At 32.8% G+C, this 24,439-nt stretch overlaps 1 protein-coding gene across 4 annotated transcripts in view; it reads left to right on the plus strand.

Moving 5' to 3' along the window:
* IPO11 (importin 11) overlaps nucleotides 1-24,439 on the plus strand; it is a 164,379-nt gene that overhangs the window by 132,028 nt on the left and 7,912 nt on the right. For all 4 annotated transcript variants that reach the window (XM_015599446.2, XM_015599448.2, XM_015599443.2 and 1 more), the window contains exons 28-29: nucleotides 7,301-7,396; nucleotides 12,806-12,890. In XM_015599446.2, coding sequence (XP_015454932.1) covers nucleotides 7,301-7,396; nucleotides 12,806-12,890 — 181 coding nt within the window. The remainder of the gene's footprint in view (nucleotides 1-7,300; nucleotides 7,397-12,805; nucleotides 12,891-24,439) is intronic.

A 24,439-nucleotide genomic window follows, 5' to 3' on the forward strand; every position in this document is an offset into this window, starting at 1 on the left:
CTCCCATAATTACTAAATCTCTAGTAAATTCTTTTTTGTTTCTTTTCACAAAACAAGAACCAGTCTGTTTAGTGACTTCTGTAAGTATCCAAAACAGGCATTGATTGGTGTTTTTTGAACTGAATGTCTTTTCCGAACAGTGGCAGTCATTGATCATCTCTTCTTTTTTATGGAACCTTGGTATGTCTTCATTGGGCAGTGTTTTTTAAACCACAGTCTTTTTCTTGAAAGTCACATAAGATGTCAGTGTCTTCTCATCTCATTATACATTGATTGTTGTTGTTGTTGTTTTTATTATTATTATTATCTTAAAGATAATGGCTTTTCCCTGTGTATGTACACTCAAAAAAAGTTAATTGGGCAAATGGTTTATAATATAAAAGCCTTTATAAGGATCATTGTTGGGTGTAAAAAAATTCAGCTTCAATTCTAAAATAACTTAGTGAATTTCCACTATGAATTTTTATTCCATTTCCTTGCCAGTGTTTGTTAGGGGGGCTAGATTCATTAATACACTTTTCCATGACCAGAGAATTGCCATGTAGAAAGGATATATGTTTCTATTTAAGTTACAAAGTATTTGCAGCCTTAATCCTGAAAAATATCTAGAATGGGGTTAAAAAAAACACAACAAACTAATTTTAGTGTGAATATCACTACTTTTGTAGCCTCTGGTGTGGTGGAAATTCTAAGACTGATAAATCAGGTCTTTCTTTTTTGCCATTTTCTTATACTGCTATTTGCTTAATCCTGTTATATAATATAAGCAGAAAAGTTAAGACAGTATTTTATTTGGTTGTGGCTTTTAGTGCTTAAAAACTTATTTTCTTAAGTTACCTTAACTTCACATATCTCATATTTAAGATATAATAATGTGAGAGTGACTTCAAATGTTAACTAAGTGTGATGTACAGATAGTATAATTGTGGTCTGGTTAGATCAGAGGAAATTTCTAAAGTAAAGTTCTGTCTGATTTCTTTTTTTGGGCTGGTACTTTGGAAAACTATTAAATCATCAACTGTATATTATAAAACTGTTCAGAAAAGGTAACTGAAAATTTTGTCTGTGTTTCTGCATTCCTGTTTTCCTTCCAGGTGCAAGGAAATGAAGATGTGATGTAAATATGTAAATCCATCACTTACAGAGAAGTAATTTAAGGCACACTATCTATGATGATAAATCAGTTATCTAAAAAGTGGAAATGTAAAATGCTCACTAGAAAAATACTAATAAAAATTAGACAAGAAAAAAGAAACTAGAGTCCTGTTCACATTCAATCTAATGTTTACTATTTAGGCTAACCAAATAAATATTAGGATATTTTATTTATTTGTTCCTTTGGGGATTAAAGTTTTTTCTTTTATCTTTCTAAAGGCATTTGTTTTCTGAATACCATGATTGAGTTCATAATGATACTAAAGGACAAATAATTTTAAGCCGGCATGGTTTAAGTTGGGTGAATAAACACAAGAAAGATGGCTGATGGCTGGAATTTTTTTACTAAAGGACAAATAATTTTAAGCCGGCATGGTTTAAGTTGGGTGAATAAACACAAGAAAGATGGCTGATGGCTGGAATTTTTTTTTTTTTTTTAAGTACATATTTTCTAAAAGCAAGGAAAAATCACTTTGTGTGAAGTTTCTGCAATTCATATCCTCTACAGATAGATACTTTTATATACCGAGAAAAATGCCTTGAAATATATCTTTAGGAAATAGTGAGTCAAGATTAAAAATATAGTTTTACTTATGGGCATTTAACTGAAAAGTTTACTGAAAACTATGTGGAATTGTTTTAAATGATCAAATGTCTTTACTTACTGAGTACGGTTTTTTATGTTCTCACCTATTTACCGTTTGTGTATGTGTAATATCACTTATCACATACTTTAAAACAAATCAAATAGATGTTTGAAAAGGCCTGTCTTTCTGTAGTGTATTTGTAACATATGTCTATGTGAATAAATTAACGTATCAGCCAGGTATGTAAAATAAGAAAAAAGTGTTTGTGACAAGTATAAAGGAAGAAATGTTCTAATTGCTAACACTTTTTTCCCTTTGATTTTACTTCCATTCTTCTCTTTCATCCTTGACCTTAAACTTTCCTTGGATTTTCTAAAATGAATGCTTCAGAAATAGATTGCAACACAGCTACCTTCTTTTCTATTTTCTGCCTCATGTCTAGTATAGAGTAATAAGTTATGATAATGTTATATACAACTCAGCTACCCATACTTGTAATTTAAAAAGAAATAAGTAAAAATAATACTGTGAAAAGAAAATGAGCACAAGCAGTTTTCAAGCTTTGGGGATCATTAATTTCCACCATTATTCACTGAGTGTTCACATTTTGCATAACGAAGATCTATGAGACATAAAAATATAAACATAATATATAGGATCTGCCTCAAGTTACTTATAATCTTAGAGCAGACATGTAAAGCTGAGAAAAGCAGTTATCCAGGATATTATAACTTGATTAAAAAAAAAAATGTCATTTGTTGCTTAATTTCTTTATCCTTCCTATAGACTTTTAGTTCATAATGAGTTCCTGGGCACATATCATAGCTTTCCTCACTTTTTTAACTCTGAATCATAGAACAGTTAACATTTAAATGTGCAACACACTTCCCTATGTGCATTCAAAATTATGTGCACTAAACCTCAAGCGCCTTTTAGTTTCTGAGGTCCATGAGGTGGCCATCTTTTTTATCCTTAGGGATATAATGATGGCTGACACATTTTTTGGGCTTATAAAATGTTGACAAAAATGAATGAATTTAATCATGGTGACCTGTTCATCAGGAAAGATTGGACTGGGTATTATTACAACTTATTTTAATCGCTTCTTTCTCGGCAAACTAATTGCTATGCAGTATACATCCTTTTCTTATTTATTGTTACTCACTGAACCAATCTTTTGAAGCCTTCTCATGGGACTTCACCAAGATGTAAAGCCTTCTCATGGGACTTCACCAAGATGTAAAGTTTTGGCTGGAATAATCAATAATCAGGTTTTGGTTTTTGTTTTTAGCTCCCGAGTGTTGGTTTTTTACTGTGCTGTAGAAGCTACTATGGCGTTTAGCTAATCTTTTCAGGGACTCTTGACTTTAATGTCCTAGTTAATGTGAACTATCACTTCTTAGTCAGTATGCAGTGGTTTGAGGTTAAGAACTGAGTGATATCTAAAATTATATGGTTTCTCTAGCTATCTTCACTTTTTCCACATTATACCTGACACCAGATTTGAATGAATGTGCACAAGAGGACAATTAGAAGATGACACACTGAGAAGAATTGTAATAAAGCATTACTCATAACTCCCAATAACAGATATAAAAGAAAGAACTTGGGTTGTTTTTCATTAAAAACAAAAACAAAAACCCTTGTTCCTGGCTTGTTGTATTTAAAGAGATAGTGTACATGAGATTATCTAAGTATGTGCCTTTTATCATTCTCATTCTTCCTCCAAACCATTTTTATTTCATTTCTCTGAAGGTTTATAGCTCTCTTTTGATTGTTTCCATTTTAAACATCTAATCACATTTTATAGCATTTAATTCAGAAAGGTTGTGTATTATGAAAAACAGGATTGATTATTGTAAAAGACAAGGACTGAGAGTATTATGTGAATAAAAAGGGCTTGATATTCAGAACTTCATAGTGAATACTGTATAAAATAAATCTATTTTAAAGGCTTTATTTTGAAATGTTACATTTACACATTTGGAAGGAACATTTTTATAATACTTAGAATAGGAGGAAATTTATAACTTCTTAATGCTCATTTTCTTTACATATCTGTTCTGTCTGCTAGGAAAGTACAAGCCTCTTGGTTTTGTTTTCTCTAGTATTTAGGGGTACTTTTCCCGAACTCCTTAATGAATGGTAATTGAGGTACATCCTTTTCAGTGCTGTTCGAACTGGAATGCTTTGAAGATAATTATTATATAACTTCTTTTACTGATTCTGGAATATGGTATGGATACTCCGTTTCCACTCTTTTTCTTTAGTCTTTCTCCTTTTCTACATACAGTCAGCTCTTCCCATTTGAAGCTAGCTTGCATACCTTTCTGCTTTGGGCCATAGTCATTCTCCCTTTTCCTGAACTTGAAGTCTGTGCCTCACCTGCTCTGGCACTTAATAGGTGCTCCAGGATGAGCATGGTTTTCCCTGTTCACCCCGCCCCCACATCTAGCTAAATCTCTGCCTCTCTTCTGTGCAGCATGAGTCACATTCCAATGAAAGAAATGACTGATGGACCGACTGAACTGAGGTTACCTCAACTCCCTTCCGTAACCCCTACTAGACAATCATCTATCCAATCCTTTCACTTGGTAGAGGCAGGGGAAGGAAGGGGGAGTGAACCCCAGTGATCACATGCCTGAGTTCTTAAGCCCGAATAAGCTTATGGGCCAGGATAGTAGTCTTTCTTCCTGAACTCATGAAATTTTCCCCCAGAACTTTTTTTTTCTAATTTTTATTTTTAATTTTAATTTTTTTAGGCATATATATATTTACATTGCGTGTTCACCTCCCATAGTTAGATTTATTTCTGTCACCACATATTTGACCCCCTTTACCCCATCTACCTCCCCCCTCCCCTTACCCTCTGGTATCCGCAGAACTTTTCATGCTTTACTCTGGTTCCAGCAGTGTCATGTAAACATTCATCTTTTATGAGCAAGGGATGAAGTTACTGATTTTGGCAAGAATTGTGTAGTCAGAAGTTTATTCTATTTGTGCTGTAGTTTATCAAAATCTGTGCTCAGCCCTGAAGGCTTAGTCTTGTAATGTACCTGTCTGAATTAAGGCCCAATGCTCTAGGACAGTATCATTTATTAATTCAGCATGTTACTAATTACTTTTCTCTAATTACATATGGCAAAGATACATAACTTTTTACCTTCTCAAAAACCAGTGTGCCCATGCTGGTACCACCAACATTGATTAATCTCATAATTTGAAGTAAAACCTGTAATCTAATGAGCTGGTTGTCAAATTATACTATTTTTATCTCTAATATACTTCCTTGTAATTAGCATTCACCCATATAGCAGAACATAGTCACAATCAGGTTGCCGGATGTGTTAGGAAAACTCATAATCAGTCTTTTGAGAAAATACTAAGTACTCAGAAATTTCATTGATTTCTTATGAAATTCCTGGTTTTCCCATAAGGTGTGCTGTTGATTCTTGGAGGGAATGTAAGTGGAGAAAGCAGTTGCCTGAGTGGACTGTTCTAACATTGACATAAAGCCCTATAAAGAACCTTGGAAGCTATAGTCTAGAGGGCTTTTGTCGTCTTCATCTAATTGAGATCAGTGGTTGATAGCTATCTAGAGTGCTGCTATGTTAAACAGCAATCTCAGGCCCTGCCTGCTTAGTGTGCTATGATGGGTTAGTGGTGAATTTCTCTGCATTGGGAAGGGAAAATGGCTGTATTCCCCCTGCCCCCATGCATTTGCCATCCCTGAGTTCAATTTCTATTTTATAGACAAGGAGACCAACACCTAGAGAAATGGATTAACTTCAGTAGGATCACATAGTGGCCCAACTTTGAGTGCAGAATCTTGGTTTTCTAATTCTTTTTTCCAGGGCATTCTTCACTGAACCAGATAAGGTAGACCGTATGTATGTCTCTCTCTTCAGAGATTTTTTAGTTATTATTAAAAGAAATATAGTGACATCAAAAATATGTACTACTGCAATAGGATGTTATCTGCAGATTAAATCAGAATGATATCAGTTGGTTATTATTTGCCTATCTGGTGACTTAGTTCTTCTAAAATATGATCATATTTGAATGTATAGACAGGGTTTTAAATTTACAAAAATGGGAACATGAGAACATGACCCAACGTGTGCTGACCTTGGGAACTACTTTCCTGAACATTTAAAAAATTAATTATGCATGTTAATGTGGTATGAGAAACATGGTATATCCTTTGTAGGAATGATAACTATAAATGCCCTGGAGATAAAAATTATAATTTATTCAGTTTTAAATTCAGATAGTATAATTTAGTGTGCCAGTAGATGGTTATGTACTTCCACTTTTTAAAAGTCAGGTATTTTTAGGATATAAGTCACATATAGTAAAACCTCTTTTAAGCATACAGTTTTGACATAATGTGTAACCACTATCACACACAAGACACAGAACATTCCCATCACCCCAAAGAGTTCACTTGTGTTTTTTGCCTAGCTACCGCTGATCAAATAATTTGCTTTTCCAGAGAGTCACATAAATAGAGTCGTACAATATGTAGCCTTTGGAGTCTATTTTATTTCTCTTAGCATACCGTTTTCAGATTTATACAAGTTGTTGCATGTATATGTAGTTTGTTCACTTTTATTGCTGACTTCTATTCCAGTGAATAAGTGTCCCACGGTTTGTTTATCCATTCACTGTTTGATAGACATTTGGATCATTTGCAATTTTGGATTTTTATGGATAAAGTTTCTATAAATTTTCATATACAGATCTGAGGATACCTGTTTGGTCTTGGTAAATACCTAGGAATGGGATTGCTTGGTTATATGGAGTGTGTTTGACTTTATAAAAATTGCTGATGTGTTTTCCAAAATGGATGTGCTGTTTTTTATTCTTATCAGCAATGTGTGGAGGTCCTATTGTTTCTCATCCCTGCCAGCACTTGGTATTGTTGATCTTCTTAATTTTACTTTTAATTAAAATTTCATTGTGGTTTTAATTTGCATTTCTCAGATGACTAATGATATTGAACATCTTTTCAGGGACTGATTGATATGACATCTATATATATTCTGTGGTGAAGTGTCTGTTCAAATATTTGCCCAGTTTTAAATTGCATTGTCTTTCTGAATTTTCAGACTTCTTTGTATATTCTAGATCCAAGTCCTTTGTTAGATGTATATTTTCCAAATATTTTTTCCCAGTCTATGGCTTGTCTTTCTTTTCTTTTCTTTTTTTTTTTTTTTTTGATAGTATATTTAGAAGAGTACAGATTTTTAAGCTTTAACATTTTTGTATCTTTACTTTTGTAGTTATAAAATCAACACAAGACTATTATAATACATTAAAGAATATTAAAGTATCTCTTTCCTATCTAATCTGTTCTTCTAGTATTTAAACACACTTAATCTAGTGAAAGAAAATGTTAATGTTATATGCAAGATAAAATTTTTGCTTTAAGAAATATATTGTGAAAGTTTCTTTTGTATTTTAGAACTAAAATTTCATGTTTAAGAGGATGATTAGAAAAAAAATACCTGTTGAAATAGTCTAGTTTAACCTGTTTTGCTCTTCTTTTATTCTAGTGTTATCCAAGATAAATTCTGTGGGATTATAAACATTTCAGTGGAGGGCCTACATGATGTCATGACAGAAGATCCTGAAACAGGAACTTATAAAGAGTAAGTGGATCATTTAATTAATCCTACTTGGACAGTTACTTAGAGGGTAATTAATTATATCCTGCATGATTTTTGTTTGCTATCACCATATAAGAACAGTATAGCAACTTTTCAATTTTGCATTCTATAAAGAAAATTTTTTATTATTTTGCTAATATTTGTTGTTTGATCTTGAGAGCAGCTTTATTTTATTATAGTGAAATTTTACATGGAGCTTTTTTGGTCTAATTATCATTTCTATTATTAGACATTAGGTTTAAAAAAAAAAATCCCAGTGTATTGTAGCATATGAATTCCTTTTTAGAGATGTTTGAATGTGCTTTTAAACTAACAAAGTTTCCCTGACTTTCAGGCAATTTATGGGGGAAAAGGGATGGGTAAGCATCTTCTTTTTGTATTTGCCTGATTGAAGCATCATTGGCACTATTAAGATGTTAGAGGGTCTTGTGGAACTTGATTAATTCCAAAAGAGAATAGTTAAAATTATAATCTTTGGGAGAATAGTAAAATTACGTTATCAGGAATGCTGAAAATCTCATACTTATATAATTACTAATTTAAAATTCTTTTTTAGAATTAATCACATATCCCTGTGTAGTTTGTAGAATTGCCACACCTTTCCTCTTATTACTATTGATAAGGGCATGTTTCATATGATGATAAGCAAGGCTTCATGAGATTCCAGGTCACTTGATTCCTTCTCAGTAATATATTGAGCTCGTTTGCTCAATACATTTATAAAACTATCTATAACAAATGGGAAAGATTGCTGTTTGAATCATATTTTGTTAAAAGATATAGAAACCAGATATATGTGGTTGAGTCTTGTTAAACATACGTGTTTGGCATGTAACTTAACTTTTGAAAACCCAAGAATTCAGATGAAATAGAAGCCTCAAACTTTTGTGATTACAAACCAGTTTTTGTTTTCTTCAGATAAATACCCAGAAGTAGAATTGTTGGATCATATGGTAGTTCTATTTTTAATTATTTGAGGACCCTCTATACTATTTTCCATAGTGGCTGCACCAATTTACATTCCCATCAACAGTGTATAGTTTCCCTTTTCTCCACATCCTCACCAACATTTGTTATTTCTTGTCTTTTTTTTTGATAGTAGCCATTCTAACAAGCATGAGACGATATCTCATTGTGGTTTTATTTGCATTTCTCTGATGATTAGTGATGTTAAATATCTTTTTATGTAGCTGTTGGCTATCTGTATATATTCTTTGGAAAAAACGTCTATTTAGATATTCTGCTTATTTTTTAATTTTTCTTTTTTTTTTTGCCATTGGGTTGTATGAGTTCATTATATATTTTGATTATTAACCCCTTCTCAGATATGTGATTTGCAAATATTTGCTCCCCCTCAGTAGGTTGTCTTTCTGTTTTGTTGATTTCCTCTGCTGTGCAGAAACTTTTTAGTTTGATATTCCTATTTGCTTATTTTTGCTTTTGGAGTCAGATCCAAAAAATTGTCAAGGAGCTTACTGCCTATGCTTTATTTTAGGAGTTTTATGATTTCGGTTCTTACATTCAAGTGTTTAATTTATTTTGACTTAATTTTTGTGTATAGGGTAAGATAGTGGTCCAGTTTCACTCTTTTTTACTTGGGTTTCATTATATGTTTCTATTTTAGTAAGAGTTCTTATTTCATTAAACCAGGAAAATTTATTAACGAGGCTTGGAATTTGCCTTCCTCTTGTCTTTATTTAGAGTGGTTTCCCTTTAATATTTTGTTCTTACGCAAATTGGAAATGAGATTGACAACTCTTTGTCAATGTTTGTAAAGTAAAAAAGAAGAGAGGTTTAGTCAACATCTTAGGATGCTTTGGGGCATTAAAATTCATTAGAAAAGGACTCAAGTTGTGGTTTTTATAGCTAGAGAGTGTAAAACAAAACATATTGGCTATAAAAGAAGTAGTAGTTTTATTTGAAACAAAAGTAAAATTTAGGCTTTATAAGCATTTTTTTCTCCTTGTTATGTTGACCTACCAGATGGTTCTTCAGAATAAAATAGAGAATATAAAAAAGAACCTTGGTTCCCTGATTCTGACATTAGCACCTGTATATAATCCTAACTTATATAGGTCCCAGTGACATCCTTGGGAGTCTTTCTTTCTCCACTTCTCCTTTTCTGATCCATTTTGCCCCATTTCTTAAAATTAGAAGCCTGGTTTCTTACAGAATAAAGTTGATGGGGCACTTCTGTGCTGATTCTCAGCTTACATTACTGACCTTTTCTCTTACTTTCCTCTTTAGATTCCTCATCATTCCTCAGGTGTGCCATTCCTTTTTATACACATTACTTGACTCATAACGTTCTTTTTTACTTGGCATGTCATGCCCAATCTTGCAAATACCTTCCTCTAGGATTCCTTTCCAGACTCTCAGGAAGCATTAATTGCATCCTTCTCTGTTCCTTCATGGCACTTTGTCTATATTGCTAATATACAACATTTAGTTGGTTGCTTATATTCAATCTAGTGGTCATAAGAGGATCTGAGGCAATGCATAAGAAAAGGATGTGCTCATTTTGCCCAAAAACTGTTAGCACAGGATTGAAGGAATTGGGAAACTTGTGGCATGTGCGTATAAAACTGAGCCCTAAGCTTGCTAACTACCAGGATAAAAAGAGAAATGTTAGGATTACATAGTTCCTATTTTCAAGTAGAAGGAAATAGGCGTTTTAGGAGAGGGAGACTGTTTCTGGGCATGAGCACAATATGAATTTTTGATAAGGTATTTATATAAGGGATTGTAAAGGGATTTCCAGCTGTAAGAGAAACCGTGAGTCACCTGGCTTTAGCAATAAAGAATTAGTTATCTCTGACAACTAACCAAACAACTATAGGTAAGTGGCTCTATGATTAGTTATTTGGGTCCTCACAACACCTTCAAAGACCCAAGTTCTTTCTGCTCTATTCCTGCAGCACGTTAGCTTCATTTGCAGTCTGCTTTCCTTCATGGTTATAAAGTAGTGCTGGGCATTACAATTCATGACAGTGCCAGTGCCAGAGAAGTAATCTTCTCTTGCTTTATCTCCCTCCCCCTCCCCGCCTTTTTATTTATTAAACATCATAGGAAACCTTTCCCAGAAGTCTTTTCATCAGATTTCTCTTCATGTATAATTGGCTAGGATTTGTTAAACATGCTTCTGTTGAAAGCAATCATTGGCCAGGGGAATCGTATTACCGTGGTTGCTTGTTGAGCCATCGGCACTGGGACTGGGATCAGCTTTATGTGAAGCATATAGTGGCACGGAAGAGGAGGATAACTGGACAAATTCAGAGTTCCCTCAGGAAGGAAGACGATTATATAAGCAACCAAACTGTCCACTACAGAGACCAATTAAATAATGTTGTCAGTTCTAGTTTTATTATAACGTTTAGAAGTGACTTTGTGTAGATTAAATCAAAGGTGTTTTTACAAGTACTTTTAAACATAATAACTTAAAAGGATTCATGTTGCATACTAACACTGATGGTTATGTTTGGCTGGTTAGAGTTTCTTGTTAGGAAAGATTCGGATAGTGAGCTAGAGTGCCTAGATCTATTCAGTGAGTGAGTAGGATGAGACAGGTGGCTGCCTGTGTTCATGTGTCGGTCATTCCTTTTCTAAACTGTTATTATTGTATTGCTATTACTATTGTTACATTCATAGCCCATCCATTTTAGCTTAGTTGAAATCAGTTAATTTTCACCATGCCTTTTATGTAAAACATGACTCCCTATCTTTAACCTTTCTCAACAAAATAAGATTTGACTTTTAATTAGAGATTTTCCTGTAAGAGAGAATTTTAGTTTTGATCTTGTCAATTCAAAAAAAATTTTTTTATTTTTTTTTTATTTTCCACCTTCCAGAAATCCAAACGAATGTAATTTGCAGAATTACAAAGCAAAACATATTCTACTCTTTGGGTAATTTGTAGTCAGTGGGGAAAAAAAATATGTGTACCTGTATATTTATATCCAGAATATACTTTACTATTAATGTGATACATCTTTTAATTGGGGAAGGGAGAATAGAGAGTTTTTACTATATACATAAGTTAACGGATGTTGGAATGCAGTGAAAGAATTTGATGTACTATAAAGCTTACTTCCATGGAGATCTAGCTTCATTGCAGTTAAAATCCAAGTCTGCAGCAAGTATGAAGGAACCCCATTTTATTATTTAGTTCTAAAATATAAACTGGGATCTAGACTTTTTCTAGACATTTTATTTTATTAAGTAGCTTTTGGGTTGAGATAATGTCATAATTTTCTCACTTTGTGCCTGAGTCTTTTGGCCAACTAGTTGTGTGCTACATATTATTATGTCATGGTAGACAAAAGCATTGCAGCTCTGAGAGGTTAAGGCCGTGCAGTTAGCTAGTGTTAACTCTTGTTGTTTTTCAGGGTTTCTGATTTTCAGTTTAAAGTTCTTACTGTTTGAGCTCACCGATGTCCACTGAATAGGTCAAAGGCAGTTGTTCCAAAAAAAATTTTTTTAGATGGTGGGGAATAGGAGAAAGAGGACACTCACACCGCCTGAAAGAGTGAGCCTGATCAAGTTTCTGGTGTTGGCATCTGTCTTTAACCCTGAATTAAAAGTCATCTACACAATTGAGTTAGGAATTGTCCTTCCTGTCCTTACCCTGTACTTGATGCAAAACAGAAGAGAAACCAAGCTTCCCTTCACAGTTTTTATTGGTTAGGAACCTATGACTGATAAATTACTGAATTCTATTGTTCTAAATTAGGAAACTGAGGTTTGTTTCTTCAACTTGACTTCCTAGACAATATTCATTTCTTGTTTTCCTGAAACCAGTGTTGACTGAATAGAAAATTATATTTCTTTTATCTCTGCCAATGGTGAAGGTCAGTGATGCAGATAATCAGAATAAAGTGATTTATACCTGTCCTGCAGGTACAAGTACTATCAGGGACAAGTTCCTCATAGAATAGTAATAATTTCACTTGGAGCACAAAGTTGATTCATACATAATTAATAATGTTTTAATTATGTTATTTAAGTTATTGCTACGGTTATGAAACATGTAACCTACAGACATATGAAGATTAGTGGTAAAAGAAGTATTAATTTTAAGTGTTTGTATCATTTAAAAAGATATAAAGTGTACAACTTACTTTGTCAAGTGATATATGATTCAAAAGTTGCCTATAAATAAATTTCTTACAACTTACTACCTTAAATATGTAGGTAAAATGCTCTAAAATTTTTTCATGTTGCCCTTTAGATATCTTTTTGTCATTACAATTTTTTTTTTAACTTATAAATCTAGTTTATCAAGCTAGTCCTCATATTGGTATATAAAAACATTGATGTTTCAGTGATTTCAAGGGTTTGTTTTTCATATGTTATAGACTTAAACATTTATTTAAAACATTTTTTTTACTGTAGCTGTATGTTGATGTCTCATCTTGAAGAACCAAAAGTAACAGAAGATGAAGAACCACCCACAGAACAGGATAAGAGGAAAAAAATGGTACGTAACAACAGTAGCTTCTGTAAAAAATTTGGGAGAACTCATATTTCATATTTTGTGGATATGAAATATCTGTTGGTCCATTCAGATATCTATCTATCCCTTGCTGCGAAATTAATGTAAGCTTTTGAAATTTGGAGTGTATTCCTGAAATAGATAAATTTTATTCCTTGTATAGGAAGTTAAGTTTAACTCTTGATCTGAAATAATTGTGTTTTGTTTTAGCAGAACAGAAGGTTTACTCTTTTACTTATACAAAACATGTGACTCTCAAACCTTATGTAAGTTTTAATGCTGATTCTTCTGTTTTCAGATCTACTGAAATTGCTTCATTCTCTGTTATTTTCTGCATATTTGCTATGAATTTTTTCTGGATACATTACAGGCCTTCATAAAAATGCTTTGAAATTAACTGCTAAATTGTTTTGAAAACCATTACATCTCACTACAGGAATCTGATGAGGAAAATGAACAAAAAATAGGAAACATCTAAGATATCTTTCTTTTAAAATTATTTATAATCTTGATTTTTTAAATACTTACTTTGACATATGATTTTTTTCCCCTTTTTTCATTTGGAGTTTATTCTAGTCTCCTGGCCTCACCAGTTAGTTATTAACTTCATTCTGTCCTCTTTCCTCATTTGCAAATGAGAATAATAATAATAATAATTAATAATAATAATAATAAATATCTACTTCAAAAGCAGAATAAATAAATGAATATGTAAACGGTCATGGGAGAATGAACACCTAGTAATTATTATGTGTTAGCTATCATTGTTATTTTAGTCTGCTCATGATATTCCCTCCTTGAATTATCCTGCATTAACTCTCAAGAGCTTCATCCTTAGCATATAGCTTATACTACACTGGTCTGACTGCCTTCTTTTAAACCATTTGAATTTAATTCATTTTACTTTGCTTTTATGCTAGAGATCATCTCCCTAGCAACTACTGTGGAGGAAAGGAAAATTTCCCAAAATTCGTAAGACCTGAATTCTGGTCCTGTTCTTGCTATTAATTGTGACCTTGAGATCTGTTTGTCTCTTGAGATCTGTTTCCTCATCTGAGAAATGTGTAGAAAATTGGATTAATGGATTCCCAGGGCCTGTGAACTGAAACGTGATTTTATTTTATTCATTTAGCTCTTAAAACCATTCCTATCTCTCCCCAATATGTACTGTCCTGGTGAAGTATTTAATTTTGAGTGTACGTCTGGCGTAATATCTCCCATGAAATGAGACTGCTAATTTGTATCCATACTACATGGAAATTGTGTTTTCTTCACTTAGAATGATGCTACCCTTTTGGAATAACCTAGCAGTTTGTCTTTCCCCTTCTCTCCCTTCCTCTTTTTTTAAGCATCGACTGTTTCGACTATGTTAGAGAAAAATATAATACCAATATTCTTCATAAGAGTCTGAGCTTGTAAATAAATATTCTACTTCCATTTATTCATCAGCTTTTTTGCATACTTTATTAACATCAGTTAGTCGGTAGATCTCTCCTTAGCAAATTAATCTACCCAAATCTATTTTTCATTGTATATAGAATCCTCAGTAAATTCATATAGTAGTAATTTTAATTCTGACTTTATTTTGAAGGTAAGTGAAATATCGCAAGAACATTATAAGAACATAGTTTTAGAAATAACACTTAAGGTTCCTTGATTCGATTTTGTTATCCTAAATTTTATTGGAGAGCTGGCTATCATTATTGTTCGAGTTATAGCTTGTATCATTTCATAGAACAACTATTATTTTTTAAGTGGCTGATTTTATTTAACATCAGTAATCATACTAGTTGTTGATTGCAGATTTATATTGTCATCTCTAAGATTTTCAATGCCTTAGGCTTAAGTCTTAGTTTTATGCTGATGATACACAGCATTTATGATTAATGCTGTGACTATATATCTTAGCCTTGAATAAACCTAACTATGAAGACTACAGTTTTTCAGTCACTTTTCAATAACAAAATTGATTTCATTATATTTTCAGGGTTACAAGTATAAATTGTGTATTTTCAGTAATTATATCATTATTCTTATGCTTTGATGTCTTTAACATTAGAATTTTTTTGAGAGCTATCTAGATGTGTTTTAGTTATAATTTCAAATGGAAATGTTTGCTGGTAGATGATTATGAATTATTGTTTAAAAGAAAAACTAATCTAGCATCAAAGGGTTTTTTCATTTTAAAATGAAATTATTTCCTAGGAAGAAAAGGCACAGCTGCTTGGTTCCAAGATTACATAATTGAAAGATTGATTTAATTACTGTCATTGTTGTCTTAAAGTGGCCCCAGAAATGTGGTGCCTACATTTCGGTAGTTGTTTTGGTAGAGGATAGCAGTGGTGAGTGTAAAGATCCATGCTGAGGGGGAAAATCAACTGAAACTACTAAGGAAAGAATATTATATAATGGATGGAAAAGATCATCAAAATATTTTCTTATAACTGTGTTTCCTATATGAAGAAGCTAGAAGATTGAACATGTTTAAGTAAACACAAGGAAGGTAATTTCAAAAAAACTCAAATTATATTTCTAGGGGTTAAAAACTATAATATCCCCACATCATATATGCTTTAGACAAGAGATGTTAATTTCTTAAAATATCTGATAGGATTGATGTAGATTAGGTAATGTAGAAGAAAAGATTAGTGAATTTGAAGACATAGCAATAGAAACTATACAAAATAAAACCAGAAAAACCTAGGAGGAAAAAAAAGAGCTGTAGGACATCTTCAAGCAGCTTAATATATAAGTAATTGAAGTCTCTAAATAAGAGAAAGGAGAACAAAAGAAATATTTGAAGAAATAATGGTAAAAATTTTTCCCCAATTTAATGAAACCTGTGAACTCACAGATCTAGGAAGGTCAGAGAACTCTAAGCATAGGAAATAAGACTACATCAAGGCACATCATAATCAAATTGCTACTTAAATCCAGTGTTAAAGAGAAAATCTCTAGCATAGTTAGGGGGGAAAAAGATTCATATAGCGAGGAAAAGATAAAAATGATAGCAGATTTGTCCCTAGAAACAGTGCAGGCAAGCTGACAGCAGAAGAGCTTCTTTAATGTTCTGAAAGAAAAAAAAACATTTATATTTACAGTACTAAAATAATCTTTTGAAATAAAATTTTACTATTGAGAATGAAATTACCATTATTGTTTTAGAATAAAAGCCAAAAGAACACATTCTTTCTTTTATATTTCAAAAGAAAGAACAATAAATTATATAAAATGCAAGTGATTAAATCTAAGACATTTAAGTTAAGTAAAACACTTAATTTTAAACTCCATAACTTCTAGCGTAAACTAAAATACAAATTGACACATTTAAACAATTCTTTTGCTTATAGTTTCTTGGCTCTGAATCACTCCACTCCTGTTTCTACATCCATGTTTATCTAGCACCAGTCTCTTGCATTCCCCACCAATTGGGGTGTAATAAAAACACAAATTGATAAACAGGCATCTTCCTGAGACAGCAGTTCTTTCTGTGATAAAGTTAAAATGTTAATCAAAAAGTAGCATGAGGTCCAGAGGTTAAGATCTTTCATAGTAGGCTACATAATAATAATCGAAAGACACTGGAAAGAAAATTCTGTTGGAAATGCCTTTAGAATTAAAAGAATGCTGGTTCCTGAGTTTTTGTTTTTAGTTGAGAATTCAGATTAATTGCCAGCTGACATCAGTACTGTTCTGAGTATTACAGATCAGGTAGCCTCATTGTTTCTTCGTTGTATACTGGAATTGTTACTAAAACCCTTAATCAGGATTTGTTCAGTAACTTTGCCACTGTTCACTTAGAAATTTTGGCAGCTAACATTGTCTCAGAAAGTCTTCATGTTTATAAATGAAGAATATGGCCCAGTTTGTGAGAATTTGATTTTTAGTAACTTAGGTAACACCAGTGACCATTAGGCTATTTTTTTTGGCAGTTTTTTTGTACTTTAATTCCTGCTTTTTTCTTCTGCTTTTTTTTTTACCTCAATGAATTATCAGTAATTGTGTTTTTATAAGGAGCTTATCTTTTGAAGGAGGGGAAATTGAGCTTTTTCAAAGAATTGTTCTACATGAAGAAGTTTCTGTTTTGGAGAGATTTTTTAAATTACAAAGTAGCCTTTACTAGTTCAATAACCACAGAATTATTTTGTGATATGAAATACCCTTTTCTCCAAGGTAGACTTTACTAACATTATGATATATATCTTTCCAAACATTTTATTTATATACATAAACATTTGCTTGTAGTTCACAAATTAGGAATACTATACATTTTATTTTGATCCTTGATTCTTTTGAAATGTAGTAAATACATGAGCATATTTCCATGTACGTAAATTTAGGTTGCGTTATTTCTCTTAATAGCTACATGTGACAACATTCCATTGAATGGGTCTCCATCACATTTCTCTCTTGAGCAGCAATTTTTAAAGCGTAGTCCACAGACAACTGGGGGTTCCCAAAACCCTTTCAAAAGTATTATTTCTTCATAATACTAAGATATTATTTTCTTTTTCATTGTTTGAATATTTGCACGAGTGATGCAAAAACAATGTTTGGTACCCAGTGGTAGGAATAACTGCTGGCACTTTAGCAACAGTAAGGACAATGGCAGCAAACTATACTAGTAGTCATATTCTTCACTACCAAAACTCAGTTTATTTTTAAAGCCAGTTTCATTCAAGTATGTCCTTGATGAAATAGTACAAATTATTAATTTTATTAAGTTTCCTCTATTGAGTACGCATTTTAAAGATATTTTCTGTGTCAAGATCGGAATATTCTCTGTGGCAATGGTTGTCTTGAGGAAAAGCACTTTAGTGATTTAGTTTTAAGCTGAATTAACTGCCTTTTTCATGCAACACCATTTGAACATGGAAGAACGGCTGGCACGTTATTCAGGCATGTGTATTTGGCATACATTTCTTCAAAAGCAAACCTGCCAATTCAAGGAAAATAACGAATAATTTAAAACCATGTGCCCAGTGGTGGTACGTGAGTTAACCATACCCTGGACAAGATGATAGTTAGAAAGCAGTAACTTGTCGAATGTATTTTCTCTAGTTATGAGAGAAGCTGAGCATTTTAAAGATGTTTATAGGTCATTTATATTCTTTTGTTTGATGAATGCCTTATTCATATATTTTCCTTCCACTTTTCTGTTAGAAATTTTATTTAGTTGTTTGTTTTTTGCTTTTAAATAAGAATTTTGTGACATTATATTTTCTAAGAATGACCATAATAATGTCTCCCATTTCATGTGCTATTTTTACAATGTGACTTTGATTTCCCATTCAAAGGCTGGATCTATATTTCCTTTCCTTGAAGTTGGTCAGGGTCGCTGATGCTTTATGACTTCCAAGTCTAGGTCATAATATATAGCTTCCACCTTGTACTCTAGGGACTCTTGTTCTTAGAACCCAGCCACTGTGCTGTAAGGAAGCCAAGCATCTACAAGGAGACTGTAGGTCTTATTTTCCCTAGCTGGGGTCCTAGGTAACAGCCAGCAATAACCGTTAAACACATGACTGAGTGACCGTTGAGATGATTCCAGCCCCAAGATGGCTTAAGTCACCTCTAGCCTTCAAGTCATCTCAAATAAAGCCTCACAGACCATGGAGCAGAGACAATTCATCCTCACTCTCCCCGTATGAATTTCAGATCCACAGAATCCATTAACACTAAAAAAATAGTTGTCATTTTATGCCACCTAGTTTTGGAATAGTTTGTTAGGCAGCAGTCAGTAACCTGAACAAGGACTATAAAGAAATCAGCCCTTAATCTTTTATCTGTGTTTCCTTCAATTTGTTTGCTTGTTTAAAAACCTGTAACGAAGTATATTAGCTTGTTTCTCCAAGGGAGAATGCACACATTGGGGAATCATGGGATATATTACAATGGGTGAATCAAAGAAGAATCTTATAGGGTTTAGGGAGCTGGAGTTACCATAGAATGGTCTTGTCAGGGATTGGTCAGAATTTGTAAACCAATCAAGTTGCTGGGACAGTCATTGATCTGTAGCAGATGAGTCCATGTAGTTACATTGGATCAGTTTGTCAGTTGCTTTGTCTAAGTGAGCTGTGTTTTGAGTATTTGTTTAGATTGCTTGTCTTGCATATCGTGATTTAGGATAGTTTTTCTGTTTTGTGAGGCCTTGTACAATTTTGCAAATTGTGATCTCTGCTTCAATTCCCAGATATCACTTCACAGTTATCACAGTTATCTCCTGTATGCGTGTTTTTCTTCATCAAAATTCCTTTTGAAAGATTAATTGTTATCTTCTGGGGATGTGATTAGTCCAGATCTGTGCTCCTCTTTGAGAGGTCATATTGTGTATTGAGTTTTCAGTGGTAGTTGTTTTCATTTCTTTGTCAGCAAATTGTTTTTGACTTTGTTTTCCTTTTGTTGCGTTTGTTTTTTATTATATGCTTGGAATGGCTACCAACTCTCAAGAACATAATTTCTCATGTTGTTACAAGTTTAGTTATTTTATTTAAATTTTTTAATTCAATTGGAAATTTTTTGTTAAAGCAATGAAGTAGAGTGTCAACTTTTTTTTATATAGCTACCCTCTGTCACAAAACTAGTAAGTAGCCTGTTTCTTCTCTACTATTTTGAAATGCTGCTTTTACCAGATACTACATTGCCAGATTTGCACAGATTTATTTCACAACTCAAGGATATAGTCTATTGACCTGCCTATTTAATTACTATAGCCTAACAGTATATTTTAATACTCATTAATGATGTTTTGAGGGTATTTTACTTGAAAATTCTGCATTATATATTATTTTAAAATTGAAGACTTTATAAAAGAATTCTTTATAAAAGAATTCTTAAAACTCTCAGTCTAAAATGGGACTTATTCTTATTGGAAAACAGCAGAAACAGTATTGTTTGAAAGTTAGAGGCACAAGACTTTGGCTATTTAATACTAAAAATTACAGGTTTATTTTTCTTTAGGATGTTTCATAGATTAGTCTAATACCTTGACTTATATTTTCAAGCATCACACTGAAAGCAGTTGCTTCTTTGTGGTCTTAGCCTAACTGGATGGCATGAATAAAAATGTAACTTATATCAAAAGCGAAAGTGTCCTACCATGACTTAGAGTCAAATGAAGAAAATATGAGTAAGAATTAGATACTAGTGGTAGAAAATTTCTTAAATCCGTAAGTCAGAAGTTAACAAAGCTGTTTCCTGGAGGTTTGGGTGACCTCTGTTCAGGAAAGATCTGGCCTTGGTAACTGAGTGTTGACTGATTGCTTTGTCAATGGTTCTAAAACTCTGCTTGTTCTCATTTCACTATGAATTTATCCCTTGAGCAAAAAGCAAACATGATTCTCAGAGATTGGTATAAGCTCACTTATGGTCTTATATTTCAAGTGTATTACATATATTATTATTGTAGTTACTCCATTTTTATGCGAACTAAATGTTTATAAGCCTAGTTTTCTGAGACTTAAGTGTCTCCAACAATGAAAAGTAAATAGTGAGACAGATATTTTGAATTGCTTAATTGCGTTGTTTTCCAAGTACTTGTCATACTATCACATATTTGTTAATCACAATGCTGTTCTTTTTGGGAGTTTTCCATTTGACTTACCCAGATAATTTAGTAGCGAAGGCACTACTGTGGAGCTGTTCCTTTGTTTTGTGCCAAGCCTGCCAACTAAAAGAAATACACAATGTAGTTTACATCATGTGTGAGATCATTTCAAATACTCCAGCAAATTTAGCTTAAACAGCCATAGAACAGTATTTCCTTTTTCGGAAATAGTAAGTTAATGCAGGGCTTAAAATACTGATTTCTTTAACAATTTAGCTACATCAGCAGATGGTTAGGATGGACAGTTTTCATTCTTCCATTTATTCCCATTATATTCTATCATTTTTATAAATTATTGATGGTTTACAATTAGATGAAATGATTATCAAATTTTGTTTGAAATAGAGTGTTTGAAATAGATTGAGGGTGCTGACTAACTCATTATTAACCTTTCTTCCTGCTATAAATTCTCTCTCAACATTTTCTATTTATAGCACCTAAACTTTTCAGTGCCTTACCTAATAGCTTGACCTTGTAGAACACTTTTTCAAGAAACTTGAGATTCTCATAAGATTTGCTCACTGATCTCACTTCTTGGGCCCACAGGGGCAACTGGAGCATTAAGGAGACAGAAGGAAGCACATATTTCCTGTAGATGGCTCACACTTGTGATGCTCAGATTGCTCAGTCCCTTTAATAAGGTGATAAGCAGAAACAGCAAATGATGATCACAAAACTCAGATAGCTTATCCAAAGATGATATGTATATTGTAAATAGAAATCTTATCTGATTTTTTCTCACTGTTTCTCTTTATTCTCTGTCACCTTGAAACTACATATGACTGGATTAATGTTGTGGTATGTATTTGGTTTTATAGTATATTCTCTCATAAAATGGGCAAACATGACCATGAATAATATTTCTGAGAAGGAAGTAGAATCAGAGGCATTGCTGAATGGTAACACATTCAGATACATAGCAGGCTATTGTTTTCTAATTTAATAACATTAATAGCACAGTCTTAAATATGCTCTTACACTATGTTATATGGTCATTTTACTTTGGTGATGATAAGATGAATAGGAGGACATCTTTCTGTTATTTACGAATTTAGTTATGTACTAAAGTTGATTTTTTTAATGTAGAGATAACTTCATTGCTGGAAACTAAATGGAGATTGACCTGAATGTACTGCTAAAATTGATTTATAGTAAAAATGCTTTAATAAAACATGTAAAAGGTCATTACAAAAGTCAGTATAGTTTTGTAGGATTCTCAAAATGCACCTATGATCATAACATTTTATTGGTGCAAAATTTATCCTAGTTTTTATACATTTCCATTTTGCGATATCATGTCATCCCCATGGCCTTCTCAGTAAGCTGATGCTAAGGATAGTTAATGGTAGTCTTGTGACCCTATATGTTTAGTTGAACCTAAGGTGATCTAGTGGGTGTATGGTAACTGATCTAAATAACGTAATCAGTAAACTTAACTTAGTAGCTGTAAATAAAAATTCTACTCTATAAATAGAACATACTTTTTTTTTTAGATTGTACATTTTGTATATGTTCATGAAATACTTATAAAAACTGAGCATATTCTAGGCTTAGAGAGAAAACCTAATTTCTCAGAGTAGTTATAGTATAGGTCATATGCTCTGACTACAGTGAAGTAAAACTAGAAAGTCAAGAAAGGTTGAGAGAAATACTGGTTATGTAAAGTTTTTAAAAACTATTTTAAAGAAGAAGTTTGCAATTTTCAACTAGGTGACATACTACAGTGAGATTATTACATGTAAAACACAACTGAATTATTCATACCCTTAAGTAATTTTATTATTAAACAAGAAAGAATGAAAATAAATGAACTCAGAACTCATTTCAAGATGTGAGAAAAAGAAAAAAGTCAACCTTAGGGAACCTAGAAGCCAATGCAGGGATTCTGCCAGATGCTAGGTATGCCTGTTCTAGTTATGCATTGTGGAATAGGGAAATAACCACAGGATGGGCAGCTGACTGAGCCCACAGTGAAATGAATCTGAGCTAAAACTTCAGTGCTCACTGGACTTCCATAAGCTCCTATTCTGGTGAGCCAAAATCAGTGGTAGGGGAGTAAATATTCAGTATTAGTGATAAGAACACATATAATATAACTTCAGGGATTATACATGTAGTTCTTGGCTGATCAGCGGAAAATCTTGTCAAAATGGGTGACTTTAATAAAACATAAATTACCAAAAAATAAAAATAAATAAAAAACAACTTAAGATTGGGTAGAAATACATTTATAACCATAGAAATATTTTAAATTGCTGCCCCATTCCTCAAAAAACAAACCACCCCAAACCCTCCCTCAGTAATGTTTCTTATTTTCCCATTTTACAAGTGGTTTTACTGGAATGTGCTATCAATTTTTTGAAAATATATGTAGTTCAATGTATTTAATTTTACCAATGACATCCTTTAGGCAACAACTTATCTTCCTTCCACCTCCTCCCTTTTTTCCTTTATCTTCTCCCTTTTTTCTTTCCTCCCTCCATCCCCTCCTTCCTTTCTCCTTCCCTTTCTCTCTCCCTTTCTCCCTCCGTCCCTTTCTTCATTCCTCCCTTCCTTCCTTCTTTCCTTCCATCCATCCATCCATCCATCCATCCTATCTAAGTCTAAGGAACAGATAATGCTATGCTAGTTCAACTTATTCTAGAACATGGAAATCTGTGGGATTCGTCAGGAAAAGAATAAAACAAAAAAGAAAATAGGAAATTTTTTATAGATGTAAAAATGTAAATTACCATTTGCAAATTTAATTTAGCATTAAATTCAGTATTTCTGGTAAAATATCTTATTGAACTAGGATTAGAATAATATGCCTTTAACATAATTTTGAGTACAGTTATTTGAAACTAAGTACAAACATATCACTAGATTGTGAAGGATCTAAATGCCAGAGAACATCATCTCTAAAACAGACTCCCTGGAATCAAAGCTTAACATAATAGTTTATTTTTTACTCAGGAAAAGCACAAAAGGAGAGGGTTAGGAGTGGATGTGTAATTCACACAACCAGTCAGAATGACCCAGATGTATTGAGATGCTGCCGTATTTATTGGCTTCTGTCTAGCTGGAAGATGGGGAAAAAGAATTGAGTAGGAGTAGTTTAAGAGTCAATCTGGCTAATGACACATGCCTTTTCTGCTCACATTCCAATGCTGGGAATTGTGGTCTATCTCTGTACCTAGGAAGAAGAGTAAAAAAGGTTTGGTGATAGTTTGTCACATGGAGTGTCTAGCCAATGTGATGAGAAGAAAGATATTGCCAGAAGGCCTGTGAGTGAATACAAATTCAGTATTGGCAAACAAACAAACAAACAAAAAAACAGTCATTGCAGTTGGCCTTTGAACAACGTGGGAGTTAGGGGTGCTAACCCTTACTCAGTCAAAAACCCATGTATAATTTTTGACTCCTCAAAAACTTTCCTAATAGCCTACTGTTGACCAGAAGCCTTAACAATAACATAAACAGTTATTTAACGTATTTTGTATGTTATGTATTACATACTATATTCTTATAATAAAGTAAACTAGAGAAAAGAAAATATTAAGAAAATTGTAAAGAAGAGAAAATACATTTTCAGTAATTAATTGAAAAAAAAATCCTCATGCGAGTGAACCTGCGCAGTTCAACCCATGTTGTTCAGGGCTCGATTGTAGTCATTGAAATGATTGTGTAGGCCAAAAAGTCCAAAAAAATCAACAGGGCACCTACGAAGAGGGTTTAATAAGGTGACCAATTAAATAACAAATGTATAAATGTATCTTGCTGTTACATCCTACAATAACTAGTTAGGAAAAGCAGGAAAAATAAAGGTCCCTTACAGGGTTGGTTTTATTTACCCTGTGATTTGGAGAATCCTTTGGAAGAAATCTGGAATCAAAAAAACAAAATCAAAAAGGCATTAAACTTTTGGCTGGTGGAAGAGTCAGTTGGT

This window comes from Pteropus alecto, unplaced genomic scaffold (genome assembly GCF_000325575.1).
Source record: "Pteropus alecto unplaced genomic scaffold, ASM32557v1 scaffold70, whole genome shotgun sequence".
Taxonomy (NCBI): Eukaryota; Metazoa; Chordata; class Mammalia; order Chiroptera; family Pteropodidae; genus Pteropus; species Pteropus alecto.